Here is a 19,756-nt window from a genome sequence, read left to right as displayed (position 1 = left end):
GCTGAAAATGGCAGAACAAATTCCAAACTTTCAGAAAGAAAAGATGAAGATCCATACATAAGAGCAAAGACATAAACGAGTGCTGGATTGCATATTATAAGTACCAAATGAGACACTCCACCTGAGAATTCCCTCAGTTGTGAATTGATGTTTCCAGTGCCATATTAGAGAACTGTTTGCCAGTTAAGTGTCAGACTTGAAAAGGAGAAACAGACCTTTCCTTACTGCTTAGACAGAGCAATGAGAAAAGCAGTAAGGCATCATCTACTTCATGTCTTCCACCACAGGAGATTTTAAAATAGGTCCTATGCTTTTGGTAAAAGACAGAACTATTGCAGGGCTGAATTCCTTGTGGATATTGGGTACTTTCATCACTGGGCTGTTCAGCTCCAAAGGAAAAGCTGAGGACTTCTTGAAGGCACTGTGCAGCTGAGCAAGATATCTCCAAAGATAACACAGATCACAGTGTCAAACCTAGTTCAACATACATAATTTCAGCTGTGCATCCAATGTGCATGTGCACTTCTGAAATAAGGGGGTGTTAATGCTCACAGATGAGTGGGGCCCATGAGTAATTCTGACTCATCCTACAATTCCTGTGCCTCCAGGGCAGTTTCTGTTTGAATGGCAATATATGGGCATATCAAGTAATCACTGAATACTGATGAGATTTTTGTTTATTGGTGCTGAAAAGTCACTTCTGTGGATGTGTTTTGGTTTGGGCATTTTTCGTTCATTATGAAGGTCTTAAAGTCTTGACCGCTGTTACACAGCACCACAGCTGAATACATTACAGTACAGAAAGGAGTAAAGCAAATTTCAAAGCATGCATAGGCAAATGCACGGAATTTGACTTTATTCACTCCCCTCATTCATGTCACCCAATGCATGCAAAGTTTCTGAGAAAAAGATCTTACAAAAAGCCATGCAAGGGTTTAAAAAAAAAAAAAAAATACAAACCTGAGCTGTATTTTAATTTTTGGTTTAACTCTTCTAATTCATAAACACCCTAAATTGGCTGTGTTTTCTTTGATTATTATTGCTGTTCTACAACCTCAAGCTAAGCAATGTAAAGAAATTAACTTTGCAAACACTGTGAATCATAACTTCCAAAATGTGTAAACCAGCACAGATTTTTTGCCTTAAAATCTGATGCTTGATTATCAGACAACTCAAATTTACCTATCAGAAATAGTACAAAAATGATATTAAAATACATATTTTCATGATTTTCTATGAAAATATACATTCATGCATATAAATGCATGTGTATATATAAACACGTATGCATCGATTTATGTTCATCTGAAAGTCCAAATACACCCCTCAGGTTACATTTGCTACATCACTGCTTCGTTGAAATTCAGGAAATGGTTTACAGCTCTGCTGACCTTACATGATTAGTTCTGAAAGGTTTACTTCTCTGTCACACTGATTTGTGGCAATCACCTTGCTGCTCTGAAGTCATAAATCTCTGAAGATATCATAGTATGCCTCTCTATATATTGGTATGCTATCAGAACAGCGATGATCATTTATACTAGTGTGAAAAGACAGGGAATGCTTAGGAGACACTTAGGAGTTCATTGTTCTCTGTTCTGATATTTATGACTATGACTAGAGATAAAAAATATAAATTACATTTACATATTTATGAGCATTTTTATGCAATATCTTCATTTTGATTAAAATGCCATCAATATCCCTACATTACTATAATGCAAGCCTAGAAATCTTACTAGAATGCACTTAGTTTTATCTTTTTCCAAAAAACTTCCCAAATTAAAGCAATTAACAAAATACATCATGAGCAGTGCTGATTGATAAACAACGCACTCAGGTGCAATAACAAAAATTGTAAAGAACTAATCTATCATATCATAGGACCTAAAGATATTTTTCTTTGTTTGGAGAAGCAGAAACAACCTTGGGAGAAAATGCGTGGGCTGCAGAACCATGCAATGCAAATTGAAGAGTGCAGGCAGAAACTCACCTCTAGCTTTGTTCTTTGTAGCAGCCACTGGAAGCAAGGAAAAGATTGCACAAGAAGAAGAGAACAAAGATAGATTAGACAGAAGTTTGAGCAAGTAAGAACACAGAGAAACTTCATCACTATCGATTCAAAGCTAACAAACAGTTTCTAAGATTATTTGACCTATTTATTAGAGACACTGCTGTGCTGTGAGAGAGTTCAGATCTATGATTCTGTCAGAAACCATGTGTTGAGAAGTTAGAAAATACACAAGAGTACACACACAAAAAAATCATGGTGAGGAGTGCAGAAAAACCATGGATCATTAGTCACAAGTAGGTGAGAACATATGCACACACATTAGTGAATTCTAAAACTTAAAGCACAATTTGCTTTGCCAAAAGTACATTCTGAAGTACCTAAATCTTATGTCATCCCTTGCTCCTATTTCTTGAAACACCATTCTTCTGTGAAGCTGATGCAAACAGACATTGGTTAATTTGCAGATGCCCCAATGGTTTATAATCTCTTATATGACCATTGTTTTCCTTCACTGAAACCTATATCCTCATATTGTTGTTGCACCCTAATGGAGCATGGAAACCAAAAGGAATACATGGTATTTTAACCAACAGTGACCAGTGTTCAAACTCAGAGAAGCAGGGACAGACACTACAGCCATCCTTGAGTATCCTGAATCCATAGAGCCTCATGCTGATAGATCTTCATGCCCAACAGGGTAATAAAAACAAAGACTGGAGCTTAAAATGTTTCACTAACAACCATTACACCACCAAAATAAACAGAATCATCATTTTCTGAGGCTCAGGGATCATGTTGAAATAAAATATTACTCAGAACCCAAAGTTAGAATGGAATAACTCTGTTAAAGGAATTAATTAAATTACACAGAGATGCTATCCACACCTCTCTAAACTCTCAAGTGCACTCTGAAAAGGCATTCATTTAAGAGAATCTCCACAAAAAGAGGTACCTCAGAAAAAAACCCCCAAAATATGTAATTCCTCTTCTGCTGGCCCTTCTTGTAAGGAAGAACTACATTAACAATTCAAAGGCAGCTATACTTGATAACAAAAGACATGAAAAAAAGGAGGAAGACCAAACCCTTTTCTGGCATCTTTGCTTCTCTTGATCCTATCTAAAAGGTTTGCTTGGTTTGGTTCTTTTTGTTTCCTTTTTGGTCTGGTGTCTCAGACCAAAAAGGTCTGGTAGTCAGTCTTTATTAAGACAAGCACAGAGTTCATTGCAGCGAAGGCCAAGTTGCCATACACAAAGAAATTGTTGAAAACCTGAAACTTTTAACTTTATGAATGCATCAAAATATCAATTCCCTAGCTGCCCTTTTTTTTTTTTTCCACATTTCTTCACTGATCCCTCCTTTACTTCCAGATTCACTATTGTGACTTGCCAACATTCTCCTTGCAGAGAAAACAACACAAAGACTCTGCTTTGAGGAGGTACAAGGAGTGCAGATGCTTCTGCAGACTCTTTCTATAGGGCTGTTTAACAAGATGCACGCACCTGCAAACTGCCCGTAAATCTTACACACACTAAAAATTGCTTGTGTAGTAAACAAAATTAATGATGCCATTCCAATTTTATAAGAAGTGAACAGTTTCTCCTTCATGCAAATCTAAGTTGATAATGAATGCACTGAGTTCATCAACCTGTTCATTTTCTCATGTTTCCCCTTCTTTTTCAGTCCTGAGAATTACATCTACATGAATGTATTATCACTTCTAGCCAGAATAATCACATAAACTTAACAAAGGTCTGGAGAAAACACTATCTCCCTGTCCACCAGAAATTTAAAAGCAACAGGAGACTTTGTACTTAATTAAAGAGAATAAAAAGATACATGTGTGTATGTGTGTATATATATATATATATAAATACATATGTTAAAAAAAAAAAGTACTTGAATTCTTCAGAATACATATACACACAGTTACATGCATATGTGATATAATTTATGTGTCTGGGTACATATATGCGTGTGCATTAAAACAATCCACACATTCTATGATGAGACAGACAGCTTTATTTTGAAGCATGTGCACTAGACAGACAATTATTACCTATCAGTAAATAAAGAAAAGATATAAATGAGGTTGTACATTATAATTGGAAGTAGGACAGGTTACTAGGCTTGTTAGGCCAATTATAACTCTCTGCAAATCCACTAATAGAGGACTAGATGACAGTAACCTTCTTAAAAATGTCATGTTCAATACTTGTAAGCTTTCCCATTGACAGCATGGTCCAATTACAAGTCAATTCGTAAAGTTCAAACTGCACAACAGCCAAATTAGCTGAAAATAGTCTTTCAAAATATAATTCTGCCTACAGAAGGCAACTAGCTGGAGCTGTTTCCATCTTTTTGATACCTAGCATGAGGGAAAATTCCTTTTCACTGCTAACATCGAGGTGAGTTTTTCTTTTTTTTCAAAGGTGAAAGAATTTTTCTCTCTTCCCTCTTTACTCTTTTTGTCACTCTGCAAAGAGAAGACAATTTTCAACCTATATCCACTATGTTTGAAAAATTTTACCCACCTATTATTATTACATGAACAGCCATAGAAGACAAGCATAGATAAATGTTTCGAATGAGCATCATCAAGACTGAAATTTAGCAGAGGGAAGCTGAGATCTTGGTTGGAGCACCAGATATGGGGAAACTCAGCTTTTTATGCCACTGATGTCAGTGACAAAAGACCTGTAGGTTCCAACAAACATTACAGTCAAAGAATCCACTTTTGCTTTAAATCTTCAGCAAGTCAGATGATTTATCCACATTTCACATAATACATTCTCTTTTTCCCCACCTAAACTTCCTAGCTTGCTGACAAAAGAAACAAACTTCAAGGCAGTGGGTCTACCTCACCTCAAAGTAGTATATGCATATACTAGTATACCAGGAAACTGATTTGAGACTTCCTTAATACAAATAAAATGGTTTACAACTGGCCAGTAATAATTTTTGGGCACAATGTAACCTAAAATCTGGAATTTGCTGTATGTGACTGGTATACTTTGTCTAAAGTAAGAAGCCAATCAGTAAACTTATGAAAAGGAAAAATGACTTCTGGTATTTCTCTATGTTCAGGGATATCTGCAAAAAAATGAACATTTATAAGGGCATTTATCTTTAGTCACTCTGTCTTGTCTTTCTTAGGAAAATTATTCTGGACAAGGAGACATACTACAGCAAAGTGTGAACAGTGACCTTTTTGGAATTTAAGGAAAAATTTTAAAGACCAGAGAAGAAAGACAAAGTAGGAAGAAAGACCATATTTTCAGAAGTCAGGTTGAAAGGCATGACAGAGCTACTAGATTTCTAGGTAAGGCTGAGAAATAAATCTCTTCTATGTTCTCTAGCAAGGTTAAACAGTATTGTATTTTCTGAAGGCTCTTGAGGTCACAGCATATGTAAAACAAAAGGGTTGGCCACCAGGGAAAGGTCTGTGAGTGAGGGGATCACAGAACAGCAACAACTCAAGGTCAGTGATCTCAGGGGAGTCTCACTATGAGAGATCCGGAAAGGGGAGGAAAACTGTGCCAGGTGCTCCATCGTGGCAACTAAATTTCACAGAGCTGATGTTTGTAGGGCATTTTTAAATCAGAAAAGTAATCCTGCCATAGCCGTGCTGCTGAAACAATCTTTTTAAAAATCATTGCCTGAATGTAAAAACCTAGATTCAAATTTCAAAAATCGTAATATACCCTTGCTCTCAAATATCAATAATATATTGTGCTTTATTTTCTGTGATACAACTGACTTCTTGCTTTTTGTATGCCAACAATGGTTAAATTACATTCTTTGATAAATGGTGGCTACAAGTTGTTCAATATTTTCTCCACACTCAGCTGTCTCTACACTGTTCAATTTTGTAGACACTTTTAGACAGATTTGATATAGCTTTTATTTTATTTTTCTCTTATATGTGATTTATTATTCGATTTGGAGTTTTGTCTTTTGTCTTTGGAGAAAACCACATCCGTCCAATTACCTCAATAACTCAATAAAAATAAAAAAAGGGAAAAAGTATTTCCCCCAGATATCCAGCCAACCTAACCTTTTATTTCAAAAAAAAAGGGGAAAGAAAAAGGAAAGTGAAAGGTTTGAGGTCAGTCTCGTTATCATTTCACTTATTGGATACACTAAGATCACAGATCGAGGAACAAACAATACAGTATTTAAATGCTGTAATGACTAAATACTCTATTCAAGAAAAAAACAAGATGAAAGTCCCATTCATAAAGTACATTTCATTGCTTTTCTCCCAAACACAGTAACCTACAGTTCCAGCAATTCTCATCTTCAATAAAAGATTAACACATCATCAGTTAGATGAACTCATTTATTCATCTGTATTTTTACTCCAGCCTTAAAATCTCTTATGATCATGGACTATGAAAAACGATCAGAGAAGCAGCAAAAATAACCCCCCCCCCCCCACCCCACAAAATAAAAGGAAAAAACCAACAAACAAACCCCAACAACAACAAAAAAGATCATGCAGCTCTGCTCCTCAACACATCCAACATATAATCCAGATTTCCAGTTTTTAAAAGAACCCTAGGTATTCTTACACTGCCTACATTTAGAATTTTCTTTTTAATTTTAGGATTATGATGATGATGATGACAACAACTGCATTTTTTCCCTTTGGATAAACTGACGGATTACCACTGATCATTTAGGTCACCTAAATGCCAGCTTTGAATCTCTGACTGGAAAAGCTCCCCTGTGTGACAGAAGGTCTTAGCAGGATCATTTCCTCCAGAAAATAATGCAAATTATTAGGTTCTCACAGACTAGAGACCCATTCAAACAAAGACAGCCACATGTGCTGCAATGCAGAATCCTTCCCACCCTCCTTTTCAAAACCAGCCTTTTCCAAAAGCCACTGAAGGAGAAACAAACCACTACCATCACCTGAAATTCATGATGGGAATTTGAGTCTCCTGAATTCAGGAAGACATTGCTGCTTAGACTTGAAGAGTGACCAACAGATGACACAGAAACACAGCATCTTGGGAGTTCTTTTAGCTTGGGTTCTAGTTTAAAAAAAAAACCTAGATACACTGGCATAGATACATTTGTTTACTTCTGACTTTCTGATCTTTCCCTTGATTGCCTTTACTACTATGCTTTTGCATTTTATAGTGAATATTATTTCTATACATAAGTTCTGCACATTCTTCTCAAGGAGATTCCTAAAATATCAGATAGTGGCATTTGCAGATATAATCAGAATCCATATATTCCTAGAAAAGCCTTCCTCTCTTTATTTATATAACCACTAAAAATCTGTGCAGTCATGCATATGTAACCAAATGGAATTCAAACACGTGACCTGCTTTTATTTTATTTATTTTATGTTCTATCTCTGCATTACTCTATCCACAACACAAGTTCCTAAAATGACATTGGGTAATTTCCCTCAGAAACATAAAATAGTCCTGAAGATACGATTGAAAAAGGGAAAAAAATGCAAATTGGAAGGGTTATGAGAATGTCAGCTACTGCATCCTGTGGGTTTGAAGCATCGTGAGTTATCTTTAGACCCCTCCTAACAGATTGCCTAATATATAGTTAAAACTTTTGGTGATGGGGACTTCAAAATCTCTCCAGGTCATCTCTTTCAGTGCACAGTTGTCCCTCTCAGTGGTAAATTGTTTTGCTGGTATATAACTTAACCATCATACATAGGACACTGGTGCAATTCCTTCACCCTTCTCATACCTTCCAGGAGTTCAAATTTCAGAATATATACTTCTTTAATGTAACTCTTCACAAACCTGAAGATTTATTATTTCTCTTCAGTGCTTAAAAATAATCTAAACTTTCTCAATGTAAGTTTTCCAGCTTGCACTTTATTGCCTTCCTCAGTTTAAAAACTGTGACTAGATTATCACATGCAATAACATTTATTATGCAATACTAATCACAAAATACTGAAAAACACGCAGCTCCATTTTCTTTCTGAAAATTAGGGTATAAATATAGTAATTTTGTTCTCAATACTCATTATGACTTGCATGATGGAGATCAGCAGAAGCATTTTATAATCTAAGCATCACTAGAGTTCAGAATTCCAACTGTAGCTGATTCACATTAGCAGCTGGAAACACATAACACAGTATATTACTGTATAGTGAAAAGATAAATATAATCATGCCCTAAAGGCTCCTCCTAAAAGCATTGAGATAAGACTATTTGCCTGTCCCAGAATGCCAACTTTATGCATGTTTTAATACAGCTGGACACGTAACTTCTACATGCAATGCAAGTTGCAACTTAGCAATTTTATCATAAGCCGGGTTTCCACAAAACATCAGAGAAATTTCACTTCCAAATCAATAATTTAGTTAATGAAGAAGAGTAAACACAATTTTTATATTTCATTTTACCAAGGTAACAGAATGTTTTAAGAAGTACATAGAAAGACAACACTGGAGTAGTAGAATTAAGCACTCCACGAGGCTGTAAGCAGGGTAGTGTCAGGCAGAGATACAAGTCCTCAGTTCTGCTCTCAGATCTCTCTCACAGTTGTTTCAAAACTTAAATATTTGAAAAGCTTTGATATTCATTCATCCCCTCAAAAAAGCTATCAAAATTGTTAGTCATACAGGACATGCATACACACAAACTCACCCAGCTTCTGTGTTTTTGTCAGGTCTCCCGAATAAAGGGGAAGGAAAAGATCCTCTTTGGAAACACTTAGCAAACAAATTGTCATCAGGTAACTGTGGTTGGGCACAAGCAGCTGTAAGCAGTGAGCTTTTGCTTCTTTTCATATCTGCAGTTCAATACATGCAAAATACCTCAAACTGTGCCTTGCCCATTTTTGCTCAACCCAAGAGAAACCTGTGACATTCATGTATCATGTAGGATTGGTTTTTGATAAAGTAGATGCTAACCTAAATTATTACAAATAGAAACTTCCTGGGTCTACTATGCCTATATGCATTCCTTTCTAGTCACAGTCCACAGGTCTGATAACCCACAAAAGTTTAAAGGTTCTTGTATTTGAAAATAAGCTCCAATGCAACCTTCATGAAATGAAATTAAAAAAAACAACCAAACAACAACAAAACCAACAAACAAACAAAAACCCCAACCAAAACAACAGCAAAAAACCAAAACAAATAAACCAACTAACTAAAAAAAAAAAAAAACTCCACCAAAAACAACAAAACATATAATCCAGAGCAAGGAGCTATGCAGGCAAACAGCTGGGGTTATCCTTATGTTACCTCTGCTTACAACTAAATCATCTACTGGAAGCTCTAAGATGGTTTTGAAAAGGCAGCTGGTGGTTTTTGCATGGTTACTTTCCCTTTTTTTTTTTTTTTTTTTTTTTTTTAAGAGTATAGCCCTTGGTATCTCTGTATAAGAAGTGTTACGTCACAACCATACAGATCATCTGTACGAAATGCTTTCTTAACAAGGTTAATCCATGCATTAGGGGCCACTGGGGCAACGCTTGAAGCATGTGGAAACAAGCATGTCTTAAAGGGCAGACAATTAAAAACCTTAAACAGAAAAATAAGATTTTTTTATTCCCCAAATATTTTCAATTTAGTCTTTTCCAGATACTAAGAGACAAACTTAGGTAAGTGACAAGACTGATTAAAAAATACCATCATAAACTCAGTGCAGAGCAACTGAGATTTTCTTAGGTTTAAATGGATATCTGTGACTTAAATCTAAGCACTTCTATGACTGAAGAACTGGAATTTCAGATTTATTAGCAAACCAAACATGGTATTTTTTAAAGACCCCTAAATACAAAAAAAAACCCAAAAAACCCTTACACCAAAACAGTATTAACCACAGTCAAATGACTCCATTTCAAACACACACTTTGTCATTTATCCTCAGAAGCATGGCACAAATAAACATTGAATTCTATATGATTTATTTATAGCATCTATTCCAATTTGGATAATGGGGAACATAAGGTGAATCTTTCAACTCTATCATAATGCTATTACTGAAGTAACATTAATTAAAAAAACCAAAACAAACAAACCTCTTGCATTTTTAATATGTTTTACTGTTGTTTTTTTTGTACATTTTTTAACAGTTCAAGAAACATAGACAAACTGTAAAAAAACCCCATTAAGACTGCATGCCATACCCAGTGTCCAAATATTTGACTGCAATTTGTCATCTGCTACTCATAACCGTGCCTAAAAATAAGGCTACCTACTATCTTTTTCTCTGTACGTGGCTTTACAGCACAGGACTCCAGTGCTGGAAACAGAAAAGACTCAGTGCCACTCCATTTTGTCAGCCAATACCAAATGTGATTCCTGCTGGTGCTGTTAAGGTAAAAAGCTGCTTTGGCAAGACTTACTTTTGTAGCTTGGGTGAGACATGTAAATAAGGAATTATTTTTATAGGAATGCACAGTCCAGAGATAAATTTCATCCTTGCTATTTATCTTTTTAACCTTACACCGTTTTACATCACATATCTGAAATTTCACCTGACTATATGCAGTAACTTAGCAATCAACTACTCATAAAAAACAAACAAACAAACAAACAAAAAAAACCCAACACCATTTCATTTCTTGTATACAGTTCTAGTCTTATGCTAAAGTTTTAAATATATATGTATACTTGGGTTGACTATCCAAACTAATGCAGTCAGATATTCTATAAGTTTCCCACAGTTAGGAGAAATACAGCTGAAAACTCACAAATTGAAGCAATTCACAATTCGAGATTTAAGACTTCAACCCCACACCCACTCTCTTCTTGTATAAAGAAACACAAGACAATCATTAAAATGAGCTGGGGGAGTGAATACCAGAATCTACAAGCATATACCTGGATATTCAGAATATGAAAACTCATAAAACAGCCATTATGTTTTTCAAACAGAAAAATAAAAAAGAAATATTAAATTCAGAACTTCAAACACTGTTTAAAGAGCTTACAAATGAAAGTTTTAAGAAAGCTATCATTGTTCCAAATATTATAGTTTTGATATTGACATGAGCCCCACTTTGATTCAATCTGAGCATTAAACACACTTCTATTTCTCCTTGAATTATAGTGCCACTGTTCTGAAACTGTTTGTAGGTAAGAATCATTTAAGAACTGATCTGAGTTTACAGCAGATGTACACATTGGCCATAGCTCAAAACCAGACCAGATACATTCAATGAAGAGCTCAGTTTTGCCTGAGAGCCATCAAAATAAGGACTTACTAGAGAACATCTTTAGCAGGGTGTGTACTCACAGTGAAAGTATAGTCAGCAGAAGTAGCTGGCAAACAGACACATCAAAAAATGGTCCATGGACCACTGTAGATACAGCACCAAACATGAGCTTCTGAATGACTGCTAGAAACAAATGAAGGGAGAAAAACAGCATTCTACAAGTTCTGCTGCTTTGGTGGAATGAAAAAGAAAAGACTGAAGGATTATGGCTTGTATGTAGCACAGGATCTTTAAAAACTGAGTCTAGGACAGGGAGCAAGTTCATATAAGATGATGAATTGAAAATTATAGATGACCAAAAATACCAGTTCTTCAAAGTCAACAAGAAAAATTTTAAAAACCCAGTCAATTGTACAGTCAATTGAAAATGAAAAATTATAATGTGGAAAGATGACAAGATGGAATACTTTCAAGAAACTTTTGAATCATATTAAAAAAAAAATCATTTCAAGAAATTAAAGACTCAGTATAGTCAGAATGATTATTTACAGAAAATGATGTGATTCTTCAGGTAATCCTCTTAATTAAGACTTAGGAATGAAACTATTCTTACTATGCCTACAATGATGAATGTGTTATGGTAAAGAAATGATTTGTGAATCCTGTACTTTTCTGAACTGTACAGCAGCTGCATGTTGAGTCTTCACAGCACTTTGACTCACAATGTGAGCGCTATAAATGGAAGGACACATGCCAGACAAGTCATTACTCAAGGTATTCCTCAGTAATGCCATCTGAAATCCTACTGAAAAACAAACAAATCTAGAAACGGACACACACCCACACCCTTACCCCTCACTCTCCCAGACACCAAACTAGTCTGCAAGGCAAATTATTTGGTATTTCTAACTTGTCCCTTGACATCGCTGCCAGAGTGCATCTTCTAGACAACATTATTACACAATTACACTGAGCTAAACAAGTCCTCAGACTCCCTTTAGAGCAGAATAGTGTTTATATACAGTGTTTAGCTTCGATTGTCACTGGAAGGGAGGAAGTACTTTGGAACACCAGGCGTTACTAAGACAGACATTGCTCCATAAAAGATACCGTGCGAAATCACGCAAAGAGGAGGGCGGTGTTGCTATTTTTGTGTGGCTGTCAGTGCACAGCCCAAAGACACTGGAAGATCAGTGAATGAACACAGCACAAACTCCAGCTGTAAACACGTGCCTTGCAAGAGTCAACCAAGTCCTTAGCAACTAAGTGGATAGCTCACCAAATTGTGTAGACGTGTTCTTGCCTTGCACACCTCTTGGAGCCCACTAAAGAAGACAGTAACAGCAGAACATCCCCATTCTTATCCCAGGAAACCAAAGAAGCCTTTCAGGGCCATTCCTGATCATTTCATCCACACAACTCTTTCCCATTCAGCACAATCCTTGCAGTTTAGAAGAAGTTTGCACACGCAGTCACAGCATAAATAGAAACTGGCAATACAACTATGACTACTCCGCCTTAAAAACCTCATACGCCTTCTCTTCAAAGAGATTTATGAATAATGGGAACTAAATAATTCATGGCACTGCAGATGCCAGTCCAAATAGCCTCTTCCTTTTTAAGGTTTCAGTTTGTAGATGTGTGATCAAAAGCCTTCATCAGTCATGATAGTGGCATTTGTACTCAGTCCAAACAAACCGTATTTGCATCTGAATGTTTTTCATTGAAATGAGAGATGTAATATGCAAGCCAAGTTCCAACTAAAAGGCGTTTTATGCTATTTAAATTCAGTCAAATTAAAGGCTGAATGCAACCTAAAAGGTCTACTCTCAGAACAGTAATTTGACGCATCATAAATAAGACGCATGTTTTTGTTAAGCAGGCCTCAGCACTTGTCTGAAAATTTTACACAGCATCCTAACAGTGCTGCCTCTTGAGGGATAATAGAGGAAAGTCCTACAAAGAAAGCAAGGAAGTAAACAGAAAACCCACTGGCAAGTAGTGCAAAGGTTTAATTTACTCATACAGAGCTAAGTGAAATCCCAGAACCATTTAGGTGGGAAAAGACCTCTGAGATCATTGAGCCCAACCTTTAAATTCAAGTAGGTAAAAGCAGTTGCTCTGTGAAAGCAACACTAACATGAAAAGATCTTGCCACTACATTTTTAAGCAAATAGGTACACCTTGGACACCCAATTCTCACCCTGTTTCATTAATCCTGTTGATTAGTAAAGTGAGGATCACTGTTGGCCAGGCCCACTGCTCAGGTTTCTACTACACTGAAAAGAACCACAAGAATCCCTCAAAAGAATAATAAATGGAAGAAACCAGTCCACAAAGATCTCAATTAGCAAATGGAGAAGAATTTTACGTCATCAAGGGAAAAAGCTGCAGGATCAGATTAAAATTCTTGCTCTTGCCAAGGAGAAATATATACAACTCTCAGAAATTGAGGTCAGCACTAATTTTAAAAAGACTATTAAGAGCATAGAGTGTCCTAAAGTGAACCTTAGTGGGGATAAACAAGATAATTCTTTTAAATTGTCATGAGGGTTTACTGTAAATCCTTTACTTTTTCCTTTTTTTTTTTTTTCTTTTTTTAATTTTTGTGAGAGTGTCTTCCTATTGCATTTAGCAATGACATGTTTTGATGGAAGAAGAAAGTTAAATATTATGTATCACCTCACACTGAAACAGGTCACAGATCAGTATTTTTATTTGAAGTCCATCTTCGTTAGAGTTTTTTTGAGTTTGGCTAGCTTAACTGATTTTTTTTTTTAAGCAAGAAAAATATATTATTTTTATTTGCATAGATGAGAAGCAAATGAATCATTTATCCAAAATATATAATATTGAGGTCTTGATTTTAAAGTCCTTAAATTTAATTTAGTAATTGCACCATACATGAGACACACTACAAAGAAACCAATGATGCTCATATTAAGTCATACACAATCTATTTAAATATTTAGATAATGCATGACTTTAAGTTATCACTAATTTTGAAAGGAAAAGAAGAGTTTATGTGAGCAAAAGGTAATAAAAAGAAGAGGAATGTACTCTAGGAATAAGACTACTCCACAGCTCCTCTACAGACTTCTCAGGAAAACAATAGGGAATGGCTTGTGGCAGACTAGCACAACATAGCACCAACTCTGTGAATGCTAATGAGTAAAGCCAAGGAAAAATGCTGGAGCATCAGATATTGGAAGATGACACTGATGAGGGCAGATGTAGAAAAATGATTATCAACTTCAGACCCCCTAGAGCAGCATGAATGAAATCACATCCTTGTGTTCTGGGAAATAAAACAGGCAACTTGGATAGAAATAAAGACAGCCTTTAATTATCTAAAAGTAAATTGGGAGCAGCCCATGATAATTCAGAAGTGGCGTTATTATAGAACACAATGCAGAGTTAATTCAGAAATCAGTTTGTTCAAAAACATCAACAGCTGGGTTTAATAATAGACACAATGAATCAGAAATGAAGAAAAGCTTGACACAGAAGATTATCGAGCAATTTCAATCATATTATTAGATTTACAACTAAACAATGGCAAAGAACCTGTATTTTAGAATTATTTAAATAAAGGAAAACAATACTTTGGATTGATGAGCTCCAAGAGTGTCAAAAAATGAACTTTTAGAACATTATTTTGTCCAGTTGTGTTTCAGAGATGTTTTGTTATGCTTTTATCATGGCAAAAGCTAACTTTCCAATTCCTTCATCACTTTTAAAATAAAAAAAATGCTGTCCTGTCACAAGATCCATGTATCATTTGAATGGAAAAAATGCTTTAGCACCAGAAAAGGTGCTACCTTCTCATATTTCTATTCATATTCATTAGGACTTCCTTCAGCAAATTCTCTTGTTGTTTTTATTATTTTATAACTTAAGCACATGATTACAATTGGGAAAGCACGGAAAGAGCACAATCAGATTATCAAATGATTACAGCCATTCCCACTGGCAAGGCAAAAATAGTGTCTGCAAGTTTAGTATGAATAACTGAATAATTTATTAACAGTGCTATAAAACTGAACTTTGTGAAGCACGTGATCAAATTGTACATGTAACAGTAATAAAGGCAAAGCAAATACTGTAGTGCCATAACTTGTTCTGCATACAACAGAAATTAACTGTTTAAAGTTTTTATTACTTGTTTTGTTTGCTTTTTAAAAGAGGAGAGTAAGACTGTCATTCGGGCAAATCCCAGCCTTATATCTTTCTAGTTAACCAGGAATCTTTACAGCTAAAATTATACTTTTAGAAATATTATTGTGTATGTCCAGTTTAGTTTTTGATGATCACCTTAGTACAACTGGTAAGTGATGTTCTGAAAACAGGCAAATAATAATAAGGTGAACCATTGGCGTTCTGAATACGTGCAGCAGGTCTGCCTAAGAACTGACTGACAAAAACTAAATACCTAAACCAAGTTTGATGATGTTGTTCTGAAGTCAGGGAATGGATCAAGACAGACACAGCACCTTGACACCCTGCCTGTTTACACATGAAAGGTAAATATTTCTAATTTCTCCCTCATTTCACTGTGAAGCCTGACCTACGCTGCAGCAACCGCAGTGCTCCGTGGCTGTATCCAAGCCATCTTGAAAATACCCACCTTTGGTTCTGCTGTCAGCTCACTCATGCCAGAACCTGGAGAACCACAAATTCTCCCTGGAGAACCACATAAATACTTGGTTAAACTGCCAAGCAGCATGTTAACAGTGAAATGCATTCTCATATATTTTAGTACTGATTCCCAGTAAGGAAAAAAGTAGCTCCAGGATAAAAAGAGTAACATGGAAAAAAAGATGCTTCGAAGTACAATTTCTGAAGCCTACACAAACATTAGCTGAAGACTATTTTATTCCACCTTCCTTCTTTGTCTGCTTTAACCCACAACTGAAGTGTACATACAAAAGAGAGAGATTACCATGGTATTTTCTTTGGTTCACCATTATTTTGACAAGTTTCAGTTCATAACAATAGTTTCAAGAAGAAAAACAAAACAGCTTCTACAGTCAGCACATTGTCTACCAAGCAACACTGAGAAACAAGTACTCTAAGCTGAATATTGTTTAAAACTGCAATTTCAAATTAGATTCCCTTCAAAGAAACAAAAAGAATGCCGACAAAAAAAATGTCACTCAAGATAAAATGCTGGTATCAGTTTTGTGAGAAGCTGTCAACCAGAAAGTAACACAAGTATAAATATTTGGGCTCTAGGACAACTTATGGCAAACATGGAAGTGCTAAATCTGTATCAGACTCAGTATTTTTTTATTCTGCGTTTCTAATACAGTAACTAGGAACAGAAATATCATTTGCACAGAGGCAACATTGCATGACCTTCCATATTTCATCATATGGCAAACAATTCCAGAGATATTTCCACTACCAAGAATTCCTCTACATAAGCTGAAATATGTAACATACAAATAAAGTACATCTCAATGAGAGTTGATCAGAGAATTTGTTGGAGGCAATGAACAAATCCCTCTACAATAAATCATATGAATATATACATTAATTTGTTGAAAACTACCATTTTTAGTCAACATATGTTTTCCTTCTATGAGTCTAGCATTTTGTTTCCTTTAATGATGGAAGTTTTCTATTCCTTTTTGTTTTGTCCTCTAAGCAAAAGAAAACAACCAGTCTTTAATTGACTTTATAGGTTTTTCAATCAGAACTGTAATCTGACATTCAAAGAGAAAGGGTAAGAAAGAAAAAAAAAATTGGCCTGTGCAGCATGAACAAATGAGAAAGTATTTTAACAAAAAGTATGCATGTAAGAAGAAAATGCAGGCTAAAAAAGTCTAATACCCACTGAATATGACAGGGGTATTTCTATTGACTTTAGTAAACTATGAATCAAGCAATAATTATACCATTAGATTACTGAAAGAAAAATAACAGTGATTTAGGAAAAATTAATGGAAGAAAAGAAATAGCCCTAGAGTAACCCATATAATCTGATATCAACCTTGGCTAGGTGAAATTGCATTTTTCAGCATCCCGTAATGCTGCAATTATCAGTAGTCACATGCACATATTATTATATACTTAGCGGCCAAGATGGATGATTACTGTACATTATAGACTACTGATAAAACAAATTAACTGAGAAATGTTATCAGAGAGAATATTCATGACAAATAAACCCAATTTCTTCAAAGACTTGCTACCCAGACAAAGTGATGACTCACTGTAAGGTCTGGGAATCAATATACCACCAACACTGTCACAGCAAACAGCCACCTCACAAAGGTGATAGAAGAAAAACAATGAAATGGAACCTCTAAGAAACTGAGCAAGCAGCCATAAGATTGTCTGTCTCTTGACAGGTATCACACAGGGTTGAGCTGTTGCTCACATCACTTCTGCTGGAAACCAGTTCAGCTAAAAGGGAACCTCCATGAAGGTGATCACTGGCTTTCAATGCCATGATTTTACTCCCAAAAATGCCACACGCCATTTCATACTTCCACCCTAAAATTCAGGGATGTAGTTATTGAGAAGTGTCATGTAGTTTTATCAGGGAATTCAATCTCTAAAAGCTGCGTAGTTCCTTCAAGTGTAGAAAACTCTTTGTCATGAGATTTTTGGAAGGGTTAAAGCACCTGCTGTGGAGGAACACAGGGTCTTTTATACATATTTAATTATATGTAAAAAAGACAGATGAAGGTCCTCTTCAAGCTTAGCAGCATGCTGAGTGCACAGTCATCAAAATTCCATGAAAATCTATATTAACAATAATCCCAGGTAATTTAAAAACATGAAGCTCAAAGCACTGGAGAAGACATTAAAGACATAAAGGTGTAATAGTAATAAGGAGAATTAAATAGCAGAAGATAATCATCTTGACATCATACATTTTTTTAACATTAAGCCTTTTTATACTGGGGCCATTCTGAATTCAGTGACCATAAATCTGAGTGAATGTTCCTTTTCTCTGTCCAACCCCCAAGCACTTGTGACTCCCCCTCCCCTTTTATGCCAGTCATTTCAAACTACGTGGAGAGTTTAATGAAAGAACTGATGTAGCCGAAACCAATTTCTGTTGTGGCTTCAGTCCTCTTTGTGGATTTAATCAGCACCGAAATTCCTTCATTGTACTTAACCATAACTGCGATGTACTTTACTCTCACAAAAACCCATACTAACCTCTCCTCACATCTTTAATCTGAAAAATATTTTATACCATGCATTCCAGTTAATATCAGGAACACTGAATAGCTATCAGATATAATCTACACCGTGTCTCATAAATACAAATTGATGCTAACATGAGAGAAACGAACGAAAATAGCACACAACTTGAAACTTTCAGCATCCGCAAACAGGAGATGTTTAAGATGATGTTAATTAACTCAGTGGATTTTCTGAATTTGATTGAAGGTTAACTATAAAGTTTTAGCTTTAGAAGAACATACTTTTGACAGATTATAACTATGGTATCAGTAATACAGCAGCTTAAGACCGATCACAAGATTACTATAATTTATAGACTTTTTGCATATTTAATTTTGGACTGAAATGGTCCAAAAAGAAGGTGAGGTGCTGGGGGGGTACGGGAGGATGAAGCCCACTTACTGCATGTAATGTGTCAATTAATTTATCAACTGGGAAAAAAGTATAATAAAATAATGAAGTGCATAGTTAAACTATCTAATTTCTTTTGAACTTTATTCCCTGAGTGTGAAAAATCTGCTTCTATGAAATCATGCTAAACTTTCAACTGCAAAAAGGAGCCAATTTCCAAGGCAGTGTTTAATTAATTTATGGAGTTAACTGCTGTGAAAGTTCATTGAGACAAATATTAAAGCTGCTTTTTTAAAAGGGTTGGATAATTTTTTGATGATAAACAACAGTGGCAGCTTCGTAAGCAAAGACAATGATTGTAAGAGTAATTAAGTCTCATGATTCAGGGTATGAAATAGAATCCCTCTGCCCCAAGTCCGGCATGAACTGTTACCAACAGAATTTTCCTCATCCCATAAATGTAAACTCTTAGGTGAGCTATGTTATTTGGCCACCTTGTAACCCGTTAGCCACTGCCACGGGAAGCATATGAGACTACAGAAATCCATGGATTGACTCAGAATGGAAGTGGCTGTGTTTCCATTTTTAAAATATCATTGGGCACAGGCAGCATAACATGTATGCATTATTTCCTGCTGTAATATTTCTACATCTTCCTCTGTGTTAAAAAACTTCAATAAACTAAACATTTAGAAAACATGAATAAGAGGCATTTATCCAGCAAAAACAGCAAAAAGGAGGAAAAGCAGAAGGAAGAATACAGATGTAGAAAGTCATAAAATCATACAAAATTTGACAATTCATTGTATTTAGCAGAAAAAAACTACTCCACAGTAAGTCTATTACAAAGACAAGAAAAACCCACAAGTTATTAGCATCTTGTACTTAGTTATAAAACTTGAGAATTTCAGAGTTTTATCCAAAACTTTCAGGCACCTATTTTCATGTATATACACACCAAAATTAAAATAGGAAAAGCAGTTTAGCAATATTGCTTGAAACCACTAAGCCCTAGAAGTACACATTC

The 19,756-nt window shown here is 35.5% G+C and overlaps 1 protein-coding gene across 23 annotated transcripts in view; it reads right to left on the bottom strand.

Moving 5' to 3' along the window:
- Nucleotides 1-19,756, bottom strand: part of CADM2 (cell adhesion molecule 2) — a 589,213-nt gene that overhangs the window by 207,976 nt on the left and 361,481 nt on the right. For 2 of the 23 annotated variants that reach the window (XM_069025075.1, XM_069024983.1), the window contains one exon: nucleotides 1,994-2,020. The exons of the other annotated variants lie outside the window; for them this stretch is intronic. Coding sequence is in view for 1 of the 2 variants with exons in the window: in XM_069024983.1 (XP_068881084.1) it covers nucleotides 1,994-2,020 (27 nt within the window). In the remaining variant the exon portion in view is untranslated. The remainder of the gene's footprint in view (nucleotides 1-1,993; nucleotides 2,021-19,756) is intronic. 23 annotated transcript variants of the gene reach the window in all.

This window comes from Aphelocoma coerulescens, chromosome 1 (genome assembly GCF_041296385.1).
Source record: "Aphelocoma coerulescens isolate FSJ_1873_10779 chromosome 1, UR_Acoe_1.0, whole genome shotgun sequence".
In the NCBI taxonomy this organism is placed as follows: domain Eukaryota; kingdom Metazoa; phylum Chordata; class Aves; order Passeriformes; family Corvidae; genus Aphelocoma; species Aphelocoma coerulescens.
Note: the sequence above shows the minus strand (reverse complement) of the source record. Positions and strands in the feature narration are given on the sequence as shown.